The 25,753-nt window shown below is 38.9% G+C and overlaps 2 protein-coding genes across 2 annotated transcripts in view; both read right to left on the reverse strand.

The window, feature by feature from the left end:
* Positions 1-1,724: 1,724 nt before the first annotated feature.
* Positions 1,725-25,753, reverse strand: part of LOC131033660 (uncharacterized) — a 122,118-nt gene continuing 98,089 nt past the window's right edge. Inside the window, exons 13-19 of the mRNA XM_059221044.1 lie at positions 3,815-4,105; positions 3,398-3,581; positions 2,829-3,304; positions 2,664-2,708; positions 2,475-2,563; positions 2,295-2,385; positions 1,725-2,201 (exon numbers count right to left, since the gene is read on the reverse strand). Coding sequence (XP_059077027.1) covers positions 2,025-2,201; positions 2,295-2,385; positions 2,475-2,563; positions 2,664-2,708; positions 2,829-3,304; positions 3,398-3,581; positions 3,815-4,105 — 1,353 coding nt within the window. The 3' untranslated portion in view covers positions 1,725-2,024. The remainder of the gene's footprint in view (positions 2,202-2,294; positions 2,386-2,474; positions 2,564-2,663; positions 2,709-2,828; positions 3,305-3,397; positions 3,582-3,814; positions 4,106-25,753) is intronic.
* On the reverse strand, positions 5,078-8,396 carry LOC131077599 (uncharacterized). Its single transcript, XM_058015119.2, has 5 exons — positions 7,551-8,396; positions 7,140-7,438; positions 6,633-7,030; positions 6,101-6,512; positions 5,078-5,990 (listed from the first exon to the last, which is right to left on the reverse strand). The coding sequence occupies exons 1-5, from the start codon at positions 8,285-8,287 to the stop codon at positions 5,839-5,841; spliced, it is 1,998 nt and encodes a 665-aa protein (XP_057871102.2). The 5' UTR covers positions 8,288-8,396; the 3' UTR covers positions 5,078-5,838.

The raw sequence follows: 25,753 nt of genomic DNA on the forward strand, positions 1-25,753 counted from the left end.
TGCTTAACTCATGGGTAATCCCAATCCTTGTTCCATATGGAGTCCTTCAAGCATCTCTTTTGGTTTTGTCCAAGAGCTTAAGAGGCTTAGAATTGGATCCACAACTTTTTCAAGCCATTTCGACCCACCCCTTTTTCCTAGCATATGGTTTTACTTGAAGATTCACCCACACAAATATTCCGAGATTTGACATGCCTTCAAAGTAAATAATTTCTTTAGAATTTGAAAATAAGAAATAGTGCACTTTATTCTATTTGTTTTGTCAATGCCCATTATTCTTTGTATACTAATGCCATGAGTAGTTCTTATGTTCTTACGAAAATTCAAGTACAAACTCATAAAGTTACACTTATGTTGCTCGTCTTCATATGATGTTAGATCATTGGATGAACGCCCCTATTGGTAGAGTTTAGAGTTCCAACCGATCCCCCCTCTACTCAATGAGGGCAAAGGCAAGGACAAAGTCAACCTATGAAACATGATAATGGATCTCATTCTCACGACCTCTCAACCTCCAACTTCCAAGAATGATACTATAGTGGAGGTTGGGATCAACCATCCTAGATGTCCTCTACCTCCTCTTGTTTTGAGGAGGTGCTCTTGGTTGGCCTAACTTAAGCAAATTTCCTCACCTATAGTTGGCCATCTCTCCAACTTGCACACAACAACCTACAAACAACCCTCCTAAAGAAGAAGATGCTCTCATTGACTCAAATTGAGGATGTTGCCCTTGGAAATGTTTGGAGCAACCGAATGATAAAGATCCTCCATCTAGTTTTGCTCAGCTACTTAGACTTTGTTGGGCTTAGCCCTTCTAATGTTCCTTCATTTTTGTTTTGGACATGGTCCAATTGGACTTTGTGGGTGTGCCTCTACCACCTTACATTTTTTCGTGAATATTGTACAATCCTTTAATCAATGAAGCTAAATAAGAAATATCCATTATAATACATAGAGCAAACAAAGTCAAAATCATCGAATCATAGAGCAAGACCATAGAACTAACAAGATCAAATTCATGTGGTAAGACAACAGATCCACAAGCAACAAAAAAACCTGGAGACCTAAGGCATAGACTCAACCCAAGACAAAGCACAAGTCTTGCAAATAATCCCGAGTGAGGCATGTGTGATATCTAAGACAAACAAATTCCATTATCTTCATAGTCACTTATATGGAAAATTGTACACCTTGTCCAATTCATAATTGCTTTCCTAGATTGGCAATTAATTACTAAATTATCCATACCTACATCTTTTATTTATTAATCTTGGTTAATTATTGCTTGTGTGTGAATTATATTGGATTGGCTTAGATTAAGCTTAGGGAAAGTTTATCCTCCTTTACAATATTCTACTCTATTTCAAAGTTCCTGCTCAGGTAAATGCAATTTAGCTTAACAGGAAAACAATTAACAATCCATCACATTGCCAATGTCATCTGCCGATTCTCCAAAATAATGGCTAGCATACACCTTTCTTTCAAGTAATCTAGGTATAAATTTCAAACCAAATTTGCAACCACTAAACCACACTTAAATGTCCAATTTGAAAACGACACTTGACAAACTTGGCATTAACACTAATTTGTGTGAATAAGGATGAGGATGAATCTCAAATTCAGGATCTTTGAACAGGTGCTAATTTTTATTTCAATGTAAATGAAAAAGAGATCATTTATTTAGTGTATCAATTCTATTTGAATTTATACTGAGAAATCTGTCATCCAAAAGAACAAAGCCAAATTTGATGCTATTTGAATTTTCACAGCTAAAGTTGATGACATTCAATACATCTCTACATGTCAGTACAATTTGAATTAGTGTGCCAGAGTTAGTTAATGTTGTACACAAGTTGAACAGCTAATCAAGTCTACGGATAGACTGTTGGACTCTTCACATTCATATATCAATTCTGCAAATATTATACTTAAAAATTAGAACAATTACGTACTAGTATTAAACTTTGGTTGAAAAGAATGATACTATACACTGGAGTGTGTGTTGCATACACTCAATATACAGTTCAACTTTTTCTTTTAGATTTTTGCTTGCCTCCATTGTCTACTACATTTAGTAGGCGGGCAAGATCGTTGTTAATCTGCTGTCCTCTTCCCTCATTCCTTACAGAAGTCATGCTCCGAGTTTGAATTTTTTCCATTAACATCTTCTTTGCTGTATTTTCTACTTCGTATCGAATCACCTGGAATAAAGGCAAGTGGCAAGAGGGCTAATCATGAGAAAATCAAATACATTTATCATAAATGCAGTAGAAGACCATGAAGATAAACCAGACCTGGGACTCCATTTGTGATTCACTAAAATCTTCATGAGCTTTGTGAGCAACATCATTTGAGATGTTTCGGTTCTCTTCTTCATTTTCGTGCCTGAAACAAACATTTAATAAATCTTGGACCAGTGAAAGGGGTGGCAATTACTGTTAGAACATGCAAATTTGGAAAGCTCAGAACCATACCTTGCTGAAAACTCCTTAGGAAGTCTAAAGGTTGTGCATGAAGGATCTTCTCGAAATCGAGAAACTAAAGGATACTCTTGTGAGATTTTCTAAGAACAACAATCAAGGAAATCACTATAAAAATTGCATCACAACTTTCCCATGCCGAACTAGACAACAATTTAAATTTCATATAAACAAGAAGGATACATTCCGATTGTCCACTGTCTCAGTTCGTGAGTCATTATGCAATAGCTTCGTACCAGAAACAACACCAAATAAGTAACCAATTTTTTTTAAGATCATTAACAGTTTCAAATGATTTTCTGGCCATGAAAGAATGAGAAACTAAAGGATATTTGTTTGTTCTCATACCTCAGACTGAGCAATTAAATCTTCGATTGCAGACGCTACATCAAGAGTGGCTTCAGAATCTTCGATCCTGCCAATCTGGTGAACATGTTCATTCATTGTTATAGTATTGCTTAGACCATTTTTTGAACATGCTTCAACAGATTGCTTAACACTGTACAATCGATTATCATTGTCCCTTGCTAATTCTTCAACAGTGTTATCAATCAATGGATCTTTGGCAAGGTCTTGAGTAGCTTTCTCTTGAGGTTTTGTTGCTCGTTCACATGGAACATTAGAAAATTCTGCAAATTCCTTGCAACCCTTCTCCATCCCTTGTGACCACCGAACAGATTGCTCATCCCAAGGATCAGAATTGCATCCAAAATCAATTTTTGCAGAAACCTTTTTCAATAGGCCATTGCTAGGATGGTGTTGTTTTCTAGTTTTCTTGCCAAACAATGTTTTCTTTGTTGATGGTGACCTTTCTCGCTTCTCTCCTGTTGACGGAAAATGAGTACATTAAAATAATTTCACATTCATACCTGTATTCAATTTATATTTTAAACAGTACTGAGGACCCAAACTAATACCTCCAACCTGAACTGTTTGGCTTTGTGACCCAGGCTGGCTGTCATTTTGCCATTGGGATGGAAGCTCCCCAGATGCTAAGTGAGCAACCTGGGCTGGATACTGAGTCATGTCAAAAGAACGGACATTTCCATCTTCTCCTGGCATCTCTCTAGGACGAAAAGCATGAAGGGAGAGTACTTTATTCTAATTCAGGAGTCATTAATAATAAGTATTTGAAAAATAAGTACAGCATAATGCATACGAAGTCCACATACATATTATGGTCCAATAAACTTTAGTAACATCTACAATATAATACTGCCCCATTTCTTGCATAAAACTGTTGCAAACAATAAATTTGAGAGAGAAATTCCCACCATCACTACAACTTGTCCGCCAGAAAGTCTCAGAAATTTAATTGGAAAGGATATACGTACTTGCTTAACACATTCATATATCCAATCTGCAGTAATGGCCTCAATACCCCAAGTGCATGCAGCTTCATATTTTGGTCCACCAGCATATAGGCATAGTAAATGAGTTACTTTCTTATTTAGCTTCCCAGTAAATTTGGCTCCCAGAATATAGCACAAATTTCGGAGTAATATCCTATCTTTCTCTTCATACTGTGAAACAGAAAAGCGCATACTTTCAAATCCAGCCAAGGGAATTTGGCATGTCACGGGCTTATATAATATGTGACTTCCAACGTCCAGCATAGACCCTTCCTTCAACCACCAAGCATGTGAAACAACTCAAATGAGCTATGGATTGAATATATGTCTCTAAGCCTGAATTTGGATTGACACCTATCACAGTAATAAACAATGCATAACTAGAAAGCACATAATGAACTCTAGCAGATTTCTCAACAACCTTATGTGGGTGCAGCATAAAAAGTGATTTTTCTGTTCACTTGTTATTTTAATCAACAATGCATTTCCAGCACTAGTTCATTCATTTGGAAGTATGAGTCCATCGTGACAGCTAATATATAGAATATTTTCAAATGAAATAACTTCGTGATATCAAGAACGTGAATACTGCACAAACTTTAGTGCAGTACAGCGATCCAGTCTACATTACGTGTATGAGTTGGAATGATGGTAATCATGATTTCTTGATTATTATGTTTGATTCTGTTGTTTACATTTTCTTAAAAGTTAAATAGCAAAAGTACTAATAATTTACATTGATTTTAGATAAGGCTACCAAGTTGCAAAACTGTATGTGATCTGCATTATGCAATAGCCCTTTCCTAGAACAAAAAGTTACAGACACCTGATATGGTACTATCACCTCATGGCTATACATTAATAGACACTGCCAAGCTATGGAAAAATGCAGCAGAACGATTTTAATGATTTTGAAACAAAAATGGGGTAAAAACTGTCAGTGGATCGATTTTAATGATTTTGAAACAAAAATGGGGTAGAGTGAATCAACTTTTATCAGTAAACTGTTATTGGAGTCGCATAAATGATGATTTTTAAATGTTTAAGATGTCATTTGCAACTAGCGTTGACACTCAGTAGGCAAACCGACAAGGTTTCACAGTTTTGTAATTTGTGATATTTTACAGTATTATTCGTAGCTCAGAACTCAGAAGTATCTATTTCTTCAGTCTTGATCAATTAGGGCTTTATCACATGCCTGTAACCATAGTTGAACTACTCGCGACTCGGCTCGACTCGCCAAGCCCCTGGGAAAAAAACTTGGCGAAAACTCGGGAAAAACTCGGAAAAACTCGGCGAAAAACTCGGCAACTTAAAAACACACTTAAACTTAGTAAAAAACGCATTTTTTTTGCAATTTTTAATGAGAAGATGCATCCAATGAGTCAATAAATGATAACACAAAAGAAACAAGCTGATTCTAGATATATTTAAATGCAAAGTGTCTACAAAATCGCATCCTCATGAGGAATGCTGATGGCTGGAAGCCTGAAGCAAAATAGTAAATTACTAAATAGTTTTTGTAAAACCAAAAGTAAATACATCATCACAAATTACAATTACAACTTCCTCTTCCCAGCTCTAGCAAAAACATGGGGAGAGGTAGAACTAGAGGGTCTAGACTGTCTAGTCGTATAAGTCTGCTGTGGGACTGGGCGTGACTGTGCCTCCTCGCTCGGTATGGTTGATTGAGACTCATCCTCCATCCTGGATGAAGCTATGTCTCCACCCGCCTCTGGCACTGGCAATGAATCCTCATCCTCATCCTCATCCTCATCCTCCTCAATGTCATCCAGCCTGAAACCAAATCCACCCCCCTCCTCCATAGCCTGCCTCTCCAAATCAGTGATGTCAGTGTCGGAAAACAATGGAGGCTGCTCCTGTGATGTCCAATCACTGTAAGGATCTATATCATCCAAGTCAATTGGACCACCTTCTAGTTCCTCTACCTTCTTTACGCGCAATCGAAGATTATATTGCACGTAGACAAGGTCATTGAGCCGTTTCTACGCTAACTTGCTCCTCTTCTTCATGTGGATTGCTTCAAACAAGCTCCAATTGCGCTCACAATTGGATGAACTGCAAGGCTGACATAAGACTCTGAGGGCAAATTTTTTGAGATGTGGGGTGTTTCCACCCCAATTTTGCCACCAAGCATCTGCAAAATAAATAAAATGGAAAAGTTAGAAAGCAAAGAGAAAAGAGAAAACATAATTTATCAATCATTTTAGTCTTTAGATCCCAAAATCCAAATGGCAAATGTTATACCTGGGGTTTGAGTGGTTCTTCCTCTCCTAGCTATCTCTGAAGAGAATAGCTTACCCCTTCCTCCCTCATAATTTTGGAGCTCACTCACAATGAGGTCTCTCTCCTCAACATCAGGTACCATCCTCTCAATGCATGTACTGAGGCCCTCCATGACTTCTCCATTTGAATCTGAGTAAGAACCCCCGAACCTAAAACGAGGGTTGAGGAAGTACCCTGCTGCATGAATGGGTTGGTGGAGCTGATTGTTCCACCTCCTATCAACAATTTCCCAAATGGGATCAAATTTGAGCCTATCCCCCTTGTAGTAATTTTTGATAGACTCTTTGGCCCTATCCATGGCCTCATAAAGATATCCCATTGGGGTTTTATCCCCATCCACCAAGCGAAGAACTCGAACCAAGGGCTCTGACACCTAATTGAAAAATACAAATTACAAAAGATCAAAATTTAAATAATGAAGTTACAAATTAGTAATGAGAGACTTGAATCAAGAATAACTAAAATTTAAAAATTAAAGTTTTGAAGTAACAACCTTCACAATCTCTGCAGCCCTTTGTGCAAATTGGTTGTCGAAGACTATGCATGCGACAGCCTCTCCTTCAGGCTTCTTTGAATAAGGTGAGTTAAGCCATTCTCCACTCACAAACATTTGTTTCAAAGAAGTCAATGCAGCAAGAATGCTTTGCAACGTCAAGAAAATCGTTGCAAACCTTGTGACACCAGCTCTCACCAAATCTTTCCCTTGCATGTGTTGTCTCATCAAATTTAAGACCCAAGGGTGATTGTAGATATATTTGGTGATCCTCCTTGCATCTTCCACAACTGGAGTCACCCACTCAAGTTTTCCTATGTCCTCCAAAAGAAGGTCAAGGACATGTGCTGCACAAGGTGTCCAAAAAAGAGTGGGGTGCCTCTCTTGGAGGATTCTTCCTACAAAAGAAGAATTTATTCTTAAGAAATATGCAACCAAGTAAAACAAAGCCCACAACAAATGAGAATATTGCTAATGCCTAAAGGTGATAATTCAAAAGGATTCTACCTGCTGACACATATGCTACTGCATTATCTGTGATGATTTGCACCACATTCTCTACCCCCACCTCCATGATGACACGCTCCAACATTCCAGCCAATGTTTCTGCATTTTTCACCTTGTTGGAGGCATCGACAAATTTCAAGAACACTACATTGTCCTTGCAAGCGACCAAAAAATTGATGATGGTGCGGTTCTTGCCATCTGTCCACCCATCAGAAAGAATGGTGCAGCCATAATTTGCCCAATCAATTTTTTGATCCTCCATCACTTCTCTTGCCCTAGCAACTGCATTTGTGAGCAACCTATAAGTGCAAAGTGAAATTAGGTATTAGTACACAATTTTGATTTAATAAACAAGAAATCTAAAAAATAATTAAAAATGAAATCAAGTGGACTATGTAGTAATTTACTAACCTCCCACTCAAATCCCTGTGAGAAGGGGCCTTGTACCCCTTTCCTGAAACTGTCATAGCAGTCACCAAATTCAACCAATAAGCATTCTCCGCCACATTGAATGCAATGTTGTTGAAGTACCAAAAATCAGCAACTGCAATGTCAGTTTTCTCATGTACCTCCTTATTCCATCCACTAGCCTCTAATGATGGTTGTCCTCCAGGTGTGTTTCTGGGCACAAAATAATCACCTATCGAACCTGATCGTTGTGATGGAAGTGGAACAGGGCCCCGGCCAGGTACTCTACTAGAGGAAGCAGAAGCAATGGACGAGCTGATGGTCGGTTTGCGGATACGTGGGCCACGCCAAGAGCCCACTATGCCCTCAAGTGCTTCTTCTTCCTCTTCAAGGTCAATAGAAACACCTTGAGATTCAGCTATGGCTGATCTCATGGCTAGTTTTGCCCTCTCCCTTTGCAGTTTCTTCTCTTCCCCAGCTGCAAGTAGGGCATTCATTTGTCTTTTTATTTCTTCATTGGTCCCAGGACATGCTCTAGCATCATGCCTATCTATTCCTGCAAGGTGGTATTTGAGGCGGTTGATGCCTCCATGAAGTATTCTCTCACACTTTATGCATATAATTGACCCAGGATCGGGTCCCTCATAGGCATACCTCCATGCCCCATCTCTAGCACCTCTAGGACGGGTGCCTATAAATCCAGATGGGCATGGATCTAGTGGCCATTGCTCCCTTGCCATGATTAATGCTTACTTAACCTACACATACAAAGTGCAAAAAAAAATTAACATTTTAGTTAAACAATTTAGCACTAAGCAAACTATCTACATTAGTTTAAATAAATTTAGACATCATTCGAAGTTTTTTTTTTTTAAAAGTAGGGTTTGAATTTTTTTTTGAAAACTAGATTCTTCAAAAAAATTGTGAAAATTCAACAAGAATTGTGTTAAATCTTGTGTAAATAACTTAGAAATGATTTAGACTACCTAGGAATCATTTGTAATCAATCTAAATGCAACAAAAAATAAACAAATTGTTTTAAAAAAGCATAGAAAAAAAAATTAAAAAACTTACTTGGAATCTGATTTTCCCTTCAAATCCCCTTCAAATCCCCTTCAAATCCACTTGGAATCACTCAATAACCACCCCAAATCACCTTCCAAGCCTTCCAAATGAGTTTCCCCCTTCTCAGCCCAAAACATAATTGGAAAACAAAAAACAAATGAATTTTTAAGCCGTTTTCGGCTGTATTGGAAACACGGGCGAGTTTTTTTCAAAAACTCGCCGAGTTTTTGGCAAAAACTCGCCAAAAACTCGGCGAGTTTCCTGGCGAGTAGAAGTCATTACTACTCGCCAGGCCCAAAAACTCGGCGAGTTTTTGTCACTCGCCGAGTTTTCGGCGAGTATGTCATCTATGCCTGTAACTTTCTCGTCTTCTTCCTGTATCACCTAGAAGCCATGGGCTACTCCAAATCATTTTTATAAGCTTGAAATTTTGTGATCCTCTCAAAATTGGTATATATGACTATTTTTCTTCATAAAACATTAACAAATACTCTTCATTCATACACAAAGTTATTGGCGTGCAGGAGTGCACAGTACCCTGTTTAAGGGCCTAAAAGTGCAATTGTATTATACAAAAAAAAAGAAAGGGTATACCTACGAGTTCATAGGAACATTAGAAATTCAAAATAATTATAGGCTATTGGTATGGGTGTGAACACTTAAGCTGATTAAATCCATTTTGAGGCTGGGTGCACACATCCCATAACTACTTATGGAATCCACAAAAAAATGCAAAATATTATCTGGAAATCATGATTATAATCTTTCCATCTTAAGAATGCGTTTTTCCACCAAGATAATAGCTATTAGCCTATTACAATAAAATTTCTTAAGAGAATTGTTCGTATTTTTTAAGAGAATTATTTGTATATACTTAAATAATAACTCAGCTGTGACATATAAATCGTCATCCATATATAAAGAAGATAAGCTCAAGAATACAATTCTGTCATTCGTTTGGGCTGAGAAAATCACTTGATAGTTTTCTTGTGTAGGAAAATGCTATACCAAACTTCAAAATCTAAAACTAGTATACTTATATTTAAAAAATATATGTAAAATATGCCGAGAGATATCTTATAATAGAAGAGAATCATCTGTAAAATAAATATTTTTCTAAAATACTAAACACCAAGAATACAAATCCATTAAAGTCCTGCATGCAAAAAGCTGTGAATCTAGCTAGAGACAAGTGGCGAAGATTCTATTTATTTGGAGTAATAAAATAACACCTCCACAAAAGCTGAAACATGGCATATTTTATGCATTTACTTGTCATTTGCACGTCAAATTGTTTCAAAAATCGATTTTAGTTTACGGACATTTTGATGTCATTGTAGATGCCTCTCGGCATAATGAAACAATACTTGGGCGAATGTAGAAAATTGACTGGTTAGAGAACTGATGCTCTCCATGAAGGTCAAAACCGAACTTCAAATGAGAATACAAAAATATACATCTTCACTTTTCCATCCATCCTTGTTAAGAAAAGGTTGAATTGCTTTTGCTGGAGGATTAGTTGTGCATTGATGAAGGAAATTTTGTTTATTTTCTTACCTGAAAAGAAAAACAAATTGCATGAGTTGCAAATCATCTGCCAGGTTGAAAACACAAGATGTATTGCAGATAGTATTGTTGGAAACAGTGGATACTGCCTGGTGGAATCCTGCCCAATCTACAATACGGATACCCATGATGAAAAGGGATTGTGCATTCATTATTTGGAATGATAAGAGTTTTCAAGAAAATGCTTGAGGTGCAAGACAACTGACAAATGGAAGATAAGGAGCTACTGATGGTCCATTGCAAAGCTTGTGGTCAAAATATGCACATTCCCCTTCACTATCCAGTGAACAACTCTGAATATACATGTATAAATTTGAGATCGAGAGATCATCATGAAGATCACTGTCCAAAGCACCACCTTCTATTCTGATACATAACCATTCATGATATTACATGCAGCAAGAAGAGAGAGGAATCCGATAGGAAGTTAGAAAAAGGAGCACATAAAAAACACTGCAGAAAAAAGAGATGATGCATTTGTGTCAATCAACAACACGAATGAAGAAAATGGATATAAGAGCACAGAGAGAATTGTGATTAATAAAAGTGGACAACAGAAATGGTGCATCGAGCAACACAAGCAGACACTATATTAGTTTGAGCAGACAATAGGAAGAAGAAAGAGACATTGATTGCCAGGAGACAGTCTGCAGACTAACGGACAGATCTAGCTTAATATAAAGGCAATCAGAGAGAGGTATAGGCATGGCTAACAAACATAGATGCCCAAGCAGGCAATAATTATGTCTCCACTCAAATATTGTCAAGCTTTTAGCACAATCAGCTGTTATAAAAAGTGTAGCAAAGAACGAGAATTGGAGGTAATCAATTGAGAGGACACTCCATGTACTTAAGTTGATATAAAAAATATCGGTCTAAAAACTTTTATATTAGATAACTAGCTCACAAGAAAGAATAGTGACAAAGAAAATATGCATTCAGCTAAAATAACCAATTATCCACCTGAAAGTGAACTAAAGGATGGAAAATCAAATGAGATTTTCAATTTAGCCATTACTTATTTTAAAATACTATATTTTTTGTGGACATTATAATTATAGAAATGTACTCCATAGTAGACTGTCATTGTGCCATGTTAGGAAGGCCATGATCAAAAGAAGCAGCTATTGTTTATGATTGGGAACATCATATTGTAATATTAAAAAGATTGATTTAGTCAACCAAGTTATAAACAAAGAATTTTCCAATTATAAAAAACTATCTATTGCTATAGAAAGAGAACTGTACAATATATCAGCCACCAAGGGCCATCTGCATTTAGATAACTGTTCGGCAGATGAAGTTGCATCAGCTGGAAGGTCACAGAAAATTGGAACTGCAAGTTATTTTCAAGATACATCATTGAAGTGGAACCCGAGGAACTAGAAAAGGCATACAAATCAAAAGCAGATAAAGAGGGAATCCCCTTTATTTCATTGACTTTGCCTGGTAAGTAACCATTATTTTGAGACAACTACAACAAGCTTTGAAAACAATATTGTGAAGAACAAAGAGCCACCATTCACAAAAGGTCAAAGTGGAAAGTGAAGATGACCAATACATGCAGCAGTTAAATTCCGTACTAATCTTTTACATCATCCATTGTTGAGAAGGGTAGATCTGTTCCAAAGGAGGCAAGTTACACTTTTGAAATTTAGTTATGTTATTTTGCACAAATCTTCTGCATATTTATGCTTTTGATCCCAATGATTGAGCTGCAACCATCCCAAACCACCCATAAATGATACATAAAGTGCTGGAGATACTCTCCTAGCCATTTACAAATTCCAGATCTCTCTATGTTAAGCACTCAACACACCTCCACAACACTTTTTGTCTGCCACATGGATATTGTAACAGCCTATCATGTTCATATTAAATTTTAATTGCCAAACACAATAAAACATAGAATAGAAGTAAATCATGCAAAACAGACATAAAAATAGACTGAGAAAACACAATTCTTAGAGTATTTAGTACTATAGTACTTAAGCTTACTTAGGTCATGTTACTTTTCATGTCTTGAGTCGTGATGAGGACACGTGTCATAATCTTGTTTTATCCTCACCTAGGGTTTCTTAGGTTATGCTTTATTTAGCTTTCAGGTTTTCTTTATAAGAATTCATTGTAGCATTATTATTCATTAAACTCAGTCACTGCATAATCAATATGATTCATCTTTCTGGATCATTCATCTTTTGGCGTCGATAGCTTTTGCTCTTCTCTTTCGTTTTGTTGCAAGTGTTTGATTGCATGTGACCTTTGGGAGCTGTGGGGTTGAGGATTCAACTCCAACATGGTATCAAAGCTCTAAATCTGCAATTCCCTGTTTGTGTCTTGAGAGATCTAATCGTGGGTGAAATTTTGGTGCATCTTGGTTCCAAACACACCTCACCATTGCATTCAAAAGGGCCAAAAACCTTAAGAATAATTGTCCAATCATCTAAATCTGAAAGTTGAAAATTTTGTAAAAAATATTTAAGGGCACGAGATCTGATTCCTCAATCTCATGCGCCGTAGATTTTGGACTGTTTGACAGCTCTGGTAGTTTTTAACAATTTTTTTCTGGTTCAATTTGTTTATTGGTGGTGGATTTGTTACTTCTGGTCAATCTAAGTTTTTTGCTGATTTTTATTCAATGGGAAAAATTTAATGTTCCCATTTTCTGGTTCTCTTGTAGTGCATTTGGTGTTGGCTTTCTAGGTTGGTGTCAGTAGAATCAAAGGGGTATTTCGATGTCGCCAACGTGTTCAAACGACTTAATGGAAATGAATGACACTTTCTAGAGTGAATTCAAACAACTTATCTAAGACATACTATTATTAGTAAGTGTCAATTTGGACACCGATTGGTCAGTTGGGAGTTTTGGTTGACTTACTACTTTTAGCAATCACTATTTATAGTAACCACTATTTTTGGCAATTGGTCATAGCTTTAGCCCCCTCTCAGCTTCAGTGTAATGTCCCCTTCCTTATGATGATGCATTCAGTGGTCCATTGGCCTATTCCGGAGAGCCGTAGGCTGTATGGAAAGGTGAATTAGGGTTTCCATGTTCTTTGGAGTTCCAACCAAGCTTGTCAGGGATGGATTGTGAATTTACTATTTTTAGTAAGTTAGGGGTTGGTCGTCAGGATGGTGCTAAGTTGCTAAGCTCGCCAAGCTCTTTCTCTGGTTGCGAAGATCACAATTTTCGGAGCATTATTTTATGACTTACTATTTTAAGTAAGTGGCAGTTTGGGCATTCTATTTTTGGCAGTCCTGGATTTGGTCCTGATCCAGCACAATTCAGTGATCTTCATTGCTCAGCCTCATCCGGATTTTGTTGATAATCAGTACTGGAGTTATAAGCGATTTAATTAAATATTATTCCTTATCCTAAGGTTATTATTTAATTATTTTATTACTGATTGATGTTATGGGGAATTGTGCAAAAATTGATATTTTTCCTAAGTCTTGCCTGGGCGAATTATTTGATGGTTATAAGCAGACTTTATTTTCGATATACTTCAAAGTTATATCATGCCAAAATCATGGTCTTCTTCCTAGGCGCGATTTTTGGACTTGGGAAGTGGGCACCATTCTTGGGTCCACCACATGAAATGAAATGCAATTTGAATGAGGATAATTTGGAGGCAATTTCATTTGAATTCCAGACTTGAAAAGCTATATAAACAAGTGACTGGCTCCTCATTTGATATCCAAAGAAAATATATCGTTATGCTGTCAGAATGACTCTAGACTTCTTCGAGGGTGAATACCTCCTAGATCTTACCTTCCGGTTTCGAGTGTGAGACATCACTCCTAGCTGTGGTTAGAAATTGTGAGCAATTTGGTGATTTTTGGGTGTGTTGGTGAAGAGGTGTGTGCTGCTACGTTTTTGGTGTTGTTGGTGTGTGTTCGTTGGAAGTGTATTTTGCTCGTAGCTATCTGTGTGTTGAGTGCATCGTTCTGGGTGAGGGCTCATTGGAAGAGTATCGAAGAGACAATAATTCTCCTATATTGGTGTGGCATTTGGAGAACTCTCCAATTTACAGTTGCAAATCGAAATATTCAGCCAAAACGCCATTTACAGAATTGCCTTGGGTTGCGTGCATCATAGTTGTTGCTCTTCAACCGCAGTTTCAAGGTATTGATCTATTTGTTTATGTTATACGCTTCATTTGCATTTGGTTTGGCATAATTCCATTCAGTTTTGAGAGAGTTACGAGCATTTTATTGGTTTTTGGGATGGTTGGTTCTGCGTTTCATTGTCTCTAATTTCAAAACAGCAAGTAGTGTTTGTGGTGAGAATGTGTTATTGAATTCTTGAGATATGTACTTCATTCTATCTTCTCTCACATCTCTATCTTTGTAAGAATTGCTTCAGTAGTAACGACCAATTCATTCTATGTTGCATTTCCCGCTGAACAAGTGGAAAAAGATGGCTTAGCCGCATGTATGTCTTGTAATCCAGCTTTGTCCTCCCACTGAGCAAGTGGTTGAGTGATATTGTCTTGACGCTGAAAAATGCGGTTGAGTGATAGTTTTATGTAAAAGTCTTCCCGCTGCATAAGCGGTAGAGTGATTTGGTTCTGTTATGCTCTTGTTACCTTGGCTGGTTTATTGCCAAGTTTCTATTCTTCATCCCGCTGAAAAGTGGAAGGGGCTGACTTGCTGCCCAGTATTGTATTTGCATTGTAATTTCCAGCGGATTAGTGAGCTAGCAAACCCCTTATCACCGTATGCTCTCACCTTCCCACATTGAGCTCTTGGTGATCAGAAAGTGGAAGGGTTACTTTCAATAGTATTGGGATTATATTTCCTAACTTTAACGAATGCATTGTAATATTTGTTGTGCTCAAAAACCGAAAAAATTAGTGGGAATATTACAGTGGTATCGGAGCTGGTTTTCCTGCCAACCTGTGAAGTCAGAGTAAACAGAGCTCTCCATGAGTGACAGAGACGTCCGCTACTACAACAGAGAACAGAGACGCCAGCAGTATCAGATTCCTGCATTGCCTTTTGAAGAGACTTTTTCAGAAGTCTTGAGAAATAGAGATAAGGAAGTTGATTCAGTGGACTCAGCAAATTCAATGGGGGAAAGACTATTTGGACAAAATGAAACAGCTATCGCTGTAGAGAAAATAGAGAAGAAATTTGACACTATGATGGACATGATGTCCCAGATGATAGCCACCTTTAGGCAGAGTGCTGGAGGGGGGCATAATCAAGATCCAAATCAGAATTTGAGTGGTAATAATGTCAGCACTTCCAACAACTCCGGTGGTAATGGAAATGGCAGCAACAATGGCAGCAATAGTAATGGAATGCCTGTTGGATCGGTGACTAGGCCATTGCAACCCGTTTTCCTTCCAAGGGAAACACCGCCTCCTGAAGTTGAAGTTCCTGTAGCTAAGGAGATTCAGGCCAGTTTTGTGGAGTATGCAGCATTTCCCCAAGAGATTCGAAATGCTATGTCTCTTGACCAATACATGAATCAAAAGAAGAGAAGGGAAAGGAGATATGATAATCATTACTCCACTCCTAGAGATTATCAACAGGCCCTTGGGAAGGTCACTCTAGTACACTTCGATGGAAGCAGTGTGAGCACAGCTAGAGCTTGGGTGCAGAAGTTGGGCAACTACTTGTCCTTGAGACCTATGCCCGAAGAAGAGGCCATCAAGTTCGCCACCCTGCACCTAGATGGAGCTGCTCACGAATGGTGGTACCATGGGTTGATCACCCTTGGTCATAACTTGATCCATACCTATGCTGAATTCACCAACAAGTTGATAGAAAGATTTGATACCAAGGATCTGGAGGTGAAGTTTAGAGAGCTTGCACAACTCAAACAACAGGGTTCTATGGACACCTTCATAACTGAATTTCAAAGTCTTTCAGTTATGGTTAGTAGTATCTCGGAGAATAGACTGGTGGTCCTATTCACTAAAGGACTTGAAGAACCATTGAGAGGTTGGGTAAAAGCTTTTGACCCGCCCACCTTGGCTGATGCAATCAAGAAGGCTAGAAGCATAGAGTTGGCTGCCCCTAAGTCTAAATTTCAGTCAAAGCCTTTCCCATTCCGTAAAGACAAGAAGAAAGTTTCTAATCAGCCTAAGAAGTCCCCTCTCCGGATGGATGATGAGCTCTGTCAAGAACTTCGGAGGAAGAATTTGTGTTATTCATGCAAGGAACCTTGGGTTCCGGGTCATAGACCATGGAAAGGGTAATGCTCGGCAAATGGAAGCATATTCAATTGATGGATCAAATTCTGAAAATTCAGAACAGCAACTTGATTTAGAGGAAAGTGAGTATGAAGAGGCTCCAGAAGGGCTTGAAAGTGATCAAGATGATAAGGGTATAGTTGCCCAACTCTCTAGCTTCCACAAGAATGAATCATTCGGAGTTCGAGAACATTGGGAGAGCATCGACTTGTTGCTCTAATTGATACCGGAGCAACTCACAACTTCATTGATGCTAGGATTGTTGCCAAGAGAGGTCTTATCACTAATGATGTTGAAGACTTCAAGGTCATGGTGGCTGATGGATCAACAATTTGTTGTAAACGGATGGTGTCAAACATGTCAATGAAGCTTGGTAATTATGAAGTCAAGGATGACTTCTATGTTGTCAATATTGGAGGAACCGATGATGTGGTCCTTGGCATTCAGTGGCTGCGATCTCTTGGTGAGATCACTCTTAACTTGCAAACCATGGAGTTAAAGTTCATGACTGAAGGGAAGAAGGTGGTTTTGCGAGGGATGTCTAGTGGGGGTCCTCGGATTGTGTCCTTGAAGAGGATGGAGAGGCTGATCCGTCATAACCAAGTAGAGTGGGCAGCAGAATGTGTGATAATGCCATAAAACCCATTAGAAGACAAGGGCAGCTACACTACTAATATTCAAGCTCTAATCACAAACAAGAGTAAGGTCTTTGGGAATCCGCCACTTAGAAGATCTCCGGAGTGTATGGTCATGCCATCTCACTCATCTGACAAAAAGAGAAGCTATCCTGAAGACATTCAAGCTTTGATTTCAAAGAGGAGCAAGGTGTTTGAGACTCCACCCCCGGGAAGGCCGCCTGAGCGTGGTACTGAACACATCATTGAGCTGGAAGAAGGTACTAAGCCTATCATGACTACTCCTTACCGTTACCCAAAGAAGCAGAAGGACAAGATTGAGAAAGCCATTAAGGAGCTTCTAGACATGGGTTACATTAGCCCAAGCAAGAGCCCCTTTTCTTCGGCTGTTGTATTGGTGAAGAAGAAGGATGGGACCATGCGTATGTGCGTGGATTACCGAGCCTTAAATCCGAAAACCATCAAGAATCGGTACCCCATTCCGAGGATTGATGAACTGCATGGTGTCGTGTACTTCTCCAAGATAGATCTCAGATCGGGCTACCATCAAATCAGAATGAGGGCTTCTGATGTTGAAAAGACTAGATGCCACTTTGGACATTTCGAATTTCTAGTCATGCTTTTTGGGTTGACTAATGCTCCAGCCACATTTTAGTCCTGCATGAACAGGATCTTCCAAAAGCAATTGAGGAAGTTTGTGCTCATATTCTTCGATGACATTCTCATCTTCAACAAGTCTTGGAAGGAGCACTTACAACACTTAGATGAAATTCTTAGCATTCTGGAGTCTGAATCATTGTTTGCCAAAGAATCTAAGTGTGAGTTTGGAATGAGGGAGTTGCTCTACTTGGGGCACATCATTAGTGCAAAGGGTGTGAAGGTGGATCCTGAAATGATTAGAGCTATCCTTGATTGGCCACCACCTGAGAACATAACTCATTTGAAAGGATTCTTGGGTCTATGCAGTTTTTACAGAAGGTTTGTGAAGGGTCATTCTCAGTTGGTTGCCCCCCTCACAGATCTCACTAAGAAAGGAGCATTTGAGTGGTCTGAAAAGGCACAAACAATGTTTGATCAGTTTAAGGAAATCATGAGCTCATGCCCGGTTTTGGCCTTACCGGATTTCACCAAGCCTTTTGAACTGCTATGTGATGCGTCAGGAGAAGGTGTGGGTGCAGTTCTTATACAAGACAAGCATCCTATTGTCTTTGAAAGTAGAAAGCCAAGAGGACCTGAAAGGCTATATTCAATCTATGACAAGGAGATGGTTGTCATAATGCATGCCCTTGCAAAATTCAGGCAGTATCTGGTGGGAAGTAGGTTCGTTGTTATGACTGGTCATAACAGTCTTAAGCACTTCATGCACCAGAAAGATTTGAATGAAAGGCAACAGAAGTGGGTTAGTAAGCTTCAGGCTTATGACTTCGACATTGAGTATGTCAAGGGGAAGAACAACATAGTGGCAGATGCCCTTTCACGGAGACCCCATCTAAGCTCTATATGTGAGCTCACTACTGATTGGAGGGACCTATTGCTTGTTGATTATGCTAAAAATCAGTTTGCAACCAGCATCGTTAAAGGCACTTTTCATGGTGAAAAGTACAGTTTGGTTGATGGATTGATTTCATATAAGGGAAGGATCCTTCTTCTACCTGAATCTAAGTTGAAAGAGAAGGTATTGCAGACTTTTCATGACATTCCTCTTGCTGGCCACCAAGGTTTTTTTAAGACTTACAAGCAGATCCGAGAGAGATTCTCTTGGAAAGGGTTGAAGAGAGACGTCTTCAAGTACATTAGGGAATGCCATACTTGTCAGAAGAACAAGGACGAACACACAGCACCCGCTGGTTTATTGCAACCATTGCCAATTCCCAGTCAAAAATGGGAAAGTGTCTCTATGGATTTCATCACTGGGTTGCCAAAGGCTAGTGGGAAGGATTGTATCTATGTGGTGGTGGATAGATTGACAAAATTTGCTCCTTTTTTTGCCATCACTAGCTCATTTACAGCAGCTCAAGTTGTTGATTGGTTCTTCCGAGAGGTGTTTAGGCTACATGGGCTGCATAAAAATATTGCGAGTGATAAGGACAACAAGTTCCTAAGCTCCTTCTAGCAAGAGATTTTCAGATTATGTGGTACTGTGCTCACCCCAAGCACGAGTTACCATCCCCAAACAGATATACAAACTGAGATAGTAAATAAGTGGTTGGAGGGTTATTTGAGGAACTACGTTTCAAAGCAGCAGAATGCATGGGTAAGATGGCTACATCTTGGTGAATACTGCTATAATTCCACTTATCACATGTCCATCAGGATGTCACCGTTCATGGCACTATACGGTTATGAGGCCCCTAGTTTTGCTGATTTGGTGTTTGGAGATAGCAGAGCACCTCAAGCTAGGGATATGGTTCAACAGTGTTAGGATATTTTGAAGGCATTGAACGACAACCTCCAGATTGCACCGAATCGGCAGAAGTTGTATGCTGATCAGCAGCGTATTGAGCGCTCATTTGAGGTTGATGATATGGTCTACCTAAGACTTCAGCCCTTCAGACAGTCTACTCTCAAGAAGAATGGAGCGGAAAAACTCAAGCCACGTTTTTATGGACCAATCAGGGTCATCAGGAGAGTGGGAGTTGTGGCTTATGAGTTGGAGCTACCAGCGGGTAGCTGAGTACATAATGTCTTCAAGGTGTCACCCCTCAAAAAGGCGCTTGGGCACAATGTGATAGTCTCTTCTAATTTGCCTCCTTTGGATGAAGAGTGAGAATTGGTGCTAGTTCCTAAGGACATCCTTGAAGTCAGAAAACGATTGTTGAGGAGGAGGACAATCCAAGAGTATTTGGTTAAGTGGAAGGACGTACCGGTGGAGGAGCTACATGGGAGAATGAGGAGGTTTTACAGCATCCTGGCTTGTGATTCCTTGAGGACAAGCAATTTTGGGAAGGGCGGATTGTAATGTCCCCTTCTTTATGATGATGCATTCAATGGTCCATTGGCCTATTCCGGAGACCGTAGGCTGTATGGAAAGGTGAATTGGGGTTTCTATGTTCTTCCGAGTTCCGACTAAGCTTGTTAGGGATGGATTGTGAACTTACTAGTTTTTAGTAAGTTAGGGGTTGGCCATCGGGATGGTGCTGAGTTGCTAAGCTCGCCAAGCTCTTTCTCTGGTTGCGAAGATCACGATTTTCAAAGCATTATTTTATGACTTACTATTTTTAGTAAGTGGCAGTTTGGGCATTTTATTTTTAGTAAGTGGCAGTTTGGGCATTCTATTTTTGGTTGTCCTAGATTTGGTCTTGATCCAGCACAGTTCAGTGATCCTCATTGCTCAGCCTCATCTGGATTTTGTTGATAATTAGTACTGGAGTTATAAGTGATTTAATTAAGTATTATTCCTTATCCTAAGGTTATTATTTAATTATTTTATTACCGATTGATGTTATGGGGAATTGTGCAGAAATTGATTATTTTCCTAAGTCTTGCTTGGGCGAATTATTTGATGGTTATAATGAGACTTTATTTTCGATATACTTCAAAGTTATATCATGCCAAAATCGTGGTCTTCTTCCTAGGCGCGATTTTTGGACTTGGGAAGTGGGCGCAATTCTTGGGTCCACTACATGAAATGAAATGCAGTTTGAATGAGGAGAATTTGGAGGCAATTTCATTTCAATTCTAGACTTGAAAAGCTATATAAACAAGTGACTAGCTCCTCGTTCGGTATACAGAGAAAATATATCATTATGCTGTCGAAATGACTCCAAAATTCTTTGAGGGTGAATACCTCCTAGATCTTTCCTTCCGGTTTCGAGTGTGAGACATCACTCCTAGCTGTGGTTCGAAGTTGTGAGCTATTTGGTGATTTTTGGGTGTCATGGTGAAGAATTATGTGCTGCTGCGTTTTTTGGTGTTGCTGGTGTGTGTTGGCTGGAAGTGCATTTTGCTCGTAGCTATCTACGTGTTAAGTGCATCGTTTTGGGTGAGGGCTCGTTGGAAGCGTATCGAAGAGACAATAATTCTCCTACATTGGTGTGGCATTTGGAGAACTCTCCAATTTACACTTGCAAACCGAAATATTCAGCCAAAATGCCATTTCCAAAATTGCCTTGCGTTGCGTGCATCATGGTTGCTTCTCTTTAGTCACAGTTTCAAGGTATTGATCTGTTTGTTTATGTTATACGCTTCATTTGCATTTGGGTTGGCATGATTCCATTCAGTTTTCAGAGAGAGTTACGAGCATTTTAGTGGTTTTGGGGATGGCTGGTTTTGCGTTTCATTGTCTCTGATTTCAGGAACAGCAAGTAGTGTTTGTGGTGAGAATGTGTTATTGAATTCTTGAGATATGTACTTTATTCTATCTTCTCTCACATCTCTATCTTTGTAAGAATTGCTTCAATAGTACTGACCAATTCAGTCTATGTTGCATTTCCCGCAGAACAAGTGGAAGAGGATGGCTTAGCCGCCTGTATGTCTTGTAATCCAGGTTTGTCCTCCCACTGAGCAAGTGGTTCATTGATATTGTCCTCCCGCTGAAAAATGCGGTTGAGTGATAGTTTTATGTAAAAGTCCTCCCATTGCATAAGCGGTAGAGTGATTTGGTTTTGTTATGCTCTTGTTACCTTGGCTGGTTTACCGCCAAGTTTTTGTTCTTCATCCCACTGAAAAGTGGAAGGGGCTAGCTTGCCGCCCAACGGATTATTGAGCTAACAAACCCCTTATCACCGTATGCTCCCACCTTGCCACATTGGGCTCTTGGTGATCAAAAAGTGTAAGGGTTACTTTCAATAGTATTGGGATTATATTTCCTAACTTTAACGGGTGCATTGTAATATTTGTTGTGCTCCAAAACTGAAAAAAATTAGTGGGAATATTACATTCAGTATGCTGCAACTTCAATTTTAGGGTCTTGGACAATTCTTGCTATTTTTAGCAAAAGGTTATTTTTGGTAAGTACTTTTTTTAGCACTTGGTATTGGTCTCAATTCCGTCCTCACTTCCAAAACAAAGGTTTCAAGTTTGATCTTGGTGAGCTAAAATGCTTTTTTCAAAGTTATTTAATTTATTTCCTAAGTTCTTATAAAGTCACTTTATAAGGCAAACACCCCCTTGTGATCCTAGTAACACAACGTTGTTGTTTTTTAAAACGCCAACAATAAAGTGAAAGATGTTTTATTTTTTAAAGAATGAGGCCTTTAATATTTTGGACTCCACATTGGGAGACTAAAAAGTGATTTTATTTAATCCTGCATGGCTTGGTAAAGAGGGTTGAACTTCTTGGGAATGATATAAAAGCAAATCTATGGATCTCATTCCTCATGCTTGGTTGGAAATGTTTAGAGTTTGTTTGCTGGAGATTATTTCTCAAAGGTTTGTGAGGACAAAACCCTTTATGAGCAACATTCTTCATGCTATTGAAAAAGACAGTCTAGAGAATCACTTGGTGCTTTCATACAGGAAGTACAGTTACATATATTGATCATTCAGAGTTCAAATTTTAGAGGAATTTGCTCTACATATTAGCCAAGGAGTGTTGTTGTGTAGCTAGGTCGGATCCCTTCTAGGGCCAACCTAGTGCACAAAATGTCAAGTGGCCTGTCAGCCTTGACATTTAGAAATCTTAGTTGTAATATCCGATTAAGGGCAGGCCCTAAATAGGGCGAATTGATTAATATATAACTTGTAAATTGTAAATAGGCCTATTCAATGTAACTTGTAAATAAAGTATTCAAATTATTGTAACTTGGCGCCAAAATGAATAAGGCCGACCAAGGTTTGTAGTGGGCTTGAACTCATATATAAGTAAGATCATTTGAGGATCAAAAATACAATCAACCAAGAAAATACTCCTACATATGCTGTGCGAACTTCCTAAACAGCGAATTAATCATCTAAGGCAGCGAACTATTCAGTGAATCATCTTCTAACTGGGCGAACTTATTCTCAGGCCTTCCAAATCTGCTCTTAAGTTTACCAAGCCTGCTCCTAAGGTGCCGAACCTGATTCAAGGTTGCTGAATCTACTCCAGACCTGAAGACATTCATCCTAGGGCATGCAAATATCACCATAAGGTCTGAAATCTGCATTTTGGGCAAGTTGATCAAGTCTAATCTGAGTTGTGAATCAGATAAGTTACTTGTATGCCCTAGAGGGGCTATGTTGTAATTTGCTATTATATTTAAACCTAATCGGATCTGAGATTTCTTGCTGGGATTTTCACCTCCAAGAGGGAGGTTTTCACAGGATAGCGTTGTGTTATGTGTTGCATTTATTTTCTTTGTTATTTTCTTTCAGTCTGATTACTAAAATTAACATGGTATTAGAGTTTGGTTCGTAATACTTGTAATCAGATTTAACAGGCATATTCACTCTCAACCTATCTTGCTATTCCGATCAGCATGACGTCCTACCTTAGAGCTGAAGATAGGTTGGAAGGTGCTGCCAACTTCACATCATGGAAGGTTAGAGTAATGATGGCCTTGAATGACCTTGCTGAATATGTCAGTAAGGATGCTGTTGACCCTAATAGTGAAGAAGAAAAAGAAGCTTGGAAAAAGGACTTCCAAGCACAAAGAGTGATAATTGACTCTGTCAAGGATCATATTGTGTCATCCATCTCCAAGAAGAAGACTGCTAGAGAGATGTTCAGCACCTTGGAGAAGATGTATGAGGTCAACAACACCAACCGCATCCTAGCCTTGAAGCAGCAACTCTCTCACGTCAAGTTGGAGAAAGGGGAATCCATAGCCTCTTACTTCATGAGGATTACTGATCTAAAGGATCAGCTTTCTACAGTTGGGGAAGAAGTTGAGGACAGCAATCTAACCATGATGGCTCTAAATGGTCTTCCTCCATCATGGGAACCTTTCATTCAAGGAATCAGTGCTTCCTCAATTTGAACAATTGAGAGGAGATTGTGTCCAAGAAGAATCTCGTCTGGCTGCAAAAGGAGCAATTAGAAGCTCTCATGGTAGTGATCATCATATGCTTGCAGCTCAATCCGTCAAGAAGAAAGGTGGTCACTGGAAGAAGAGCAACTTCAAGAGGAATAGAGATTTCAGACCTCTTGCTACTCATGATTCAAGGAAGAAGCAAAGAGATCTATCACGCATCCATTGCTTCAAATGTGACAAGTTTGGTCACTATGCGAAGCAATGTCAAAATCAACCCAAGCAAGGAGAAGCGAATCTAAACGAAGTTGCAGAACCGAAGGATAATGAAGACTTCCTCTTCATTTCTGCCTTGTCAAGCAATGTGCCGACAGACAGCAACACATGGTTCATCGATGGTGGTGCATCTTGTAAATGATGTTCAATTTACAATTCAATATGCAAGATGTATCATTAATTGTATTCTCTATATCTATGTAATTTTCTATCTTTATTATATACTCTGACTATCTTCTTTGTTTGACAGGTGAGAGGAGTATTTTTCGATTTCAATATCCTCTTCGCAACTATCAAATGATACATATATACAAGAGGTGAGGATCAAGCAGTGCCTTGACCGGTCATGTCTTATGGACATGACCGATCAAGACACTACTTGATCACACCCTTTGGTATATGTTATCAACTAGTGTTTAATTTATTGCCAGCCCGATACTAATCGGGGTTAACGTAACATAGTGTATATGTTAATCAGTATTCACGATGGGGTTGGCGTGATATAATAACCGATGGGAATCGGTGTTTATGTTAGTTGACACCGATCACTAACTAAATGTTATCTATCCCAAGCGGTGCATACTTTGCCACCCGAAAGCACTTGATAATCATTTATTATTTTCTGGGAACACATCCGATGTGAATTGGAATACATAGTTAACCTGAAAGTGATCACTGATATACCATGTTGTTGATATTGATTGACTAAGTAAATTCAATATACAAAGAGGAATGATTATCAGATGAAAATAACTTGAAGTTGATAGTTTATCGATAGGATAAATGATTGAATGAGAGACTTCATTTATCTCTCATTCAATCATTTATCTTACCGAAGCTATCTTGCACTAACACGTCTAGACACATCACAAGCTATTGGGAGCACCTCTCAGACTTGATGGAGAAGGAGTCTAATCTTCATGTGGTAATTGGTGATGATGCTCGGTATTCGGTAAGAGGGTTTCGGTACTACTTCTTTAAACTTAGATTCTGGTATTTCCCTTCATCTCAGTGATATTTTGTTTGTACCTAGAATCAAAAGAAATCTTATCTCTATTTCTACTTTAGAAGACAAAGGTTATCAGGTAGCATTTTCTGAGGGAAGAGTTCTTGCATGGCCTAAGAAATCTACCATCAAATTAGCTCGTGTCATTGGCAATAGATATTGTTGCCAGGAATAATCATTATGTTATGTTGTCATATTATGTTTATGTTGTCGTCGGTAATAATGAGTTACGGCGGTCAGTTAGTTAGTCGTCCCAAAGGGCAATTGGACGCGACGGTTGGTCGCACCCCTTCGGGTATTATATATTGCACACCGTTCCTTCGTAGTGGCATCATGATAGTCATGTCCGGTTTAATGTTATAAACACTTGATGTACATGGGCTGTTGAATCAATACAGAGACTGGTTATTTAATATATTTCCATTATGTTTTGTGCATTTGCTTTCTGCATTTAATCGTTTACCCGTATGTGGCAAACATTTGGCGCCGTTGCCTAGACAGACTCAAGTACGGAAGACGCCGATGGCGCACGGACACGATGGGCCTACCCGTTGGTGAGATAAAC

This window comes from Cryptomeria japonica, chromosome 5 (assembly GCF_030272615.1).
Source record: "Cryptomeria japonica chromosome 5, Sugi_1.0, whole genome shotgun sequence".
NCBI lineage: Eukaryota > Viridiplantae > Streptophyta > Pinopsida > Cupressales > Cupressaceae > Cryptomeria > Cryptomeria japonica.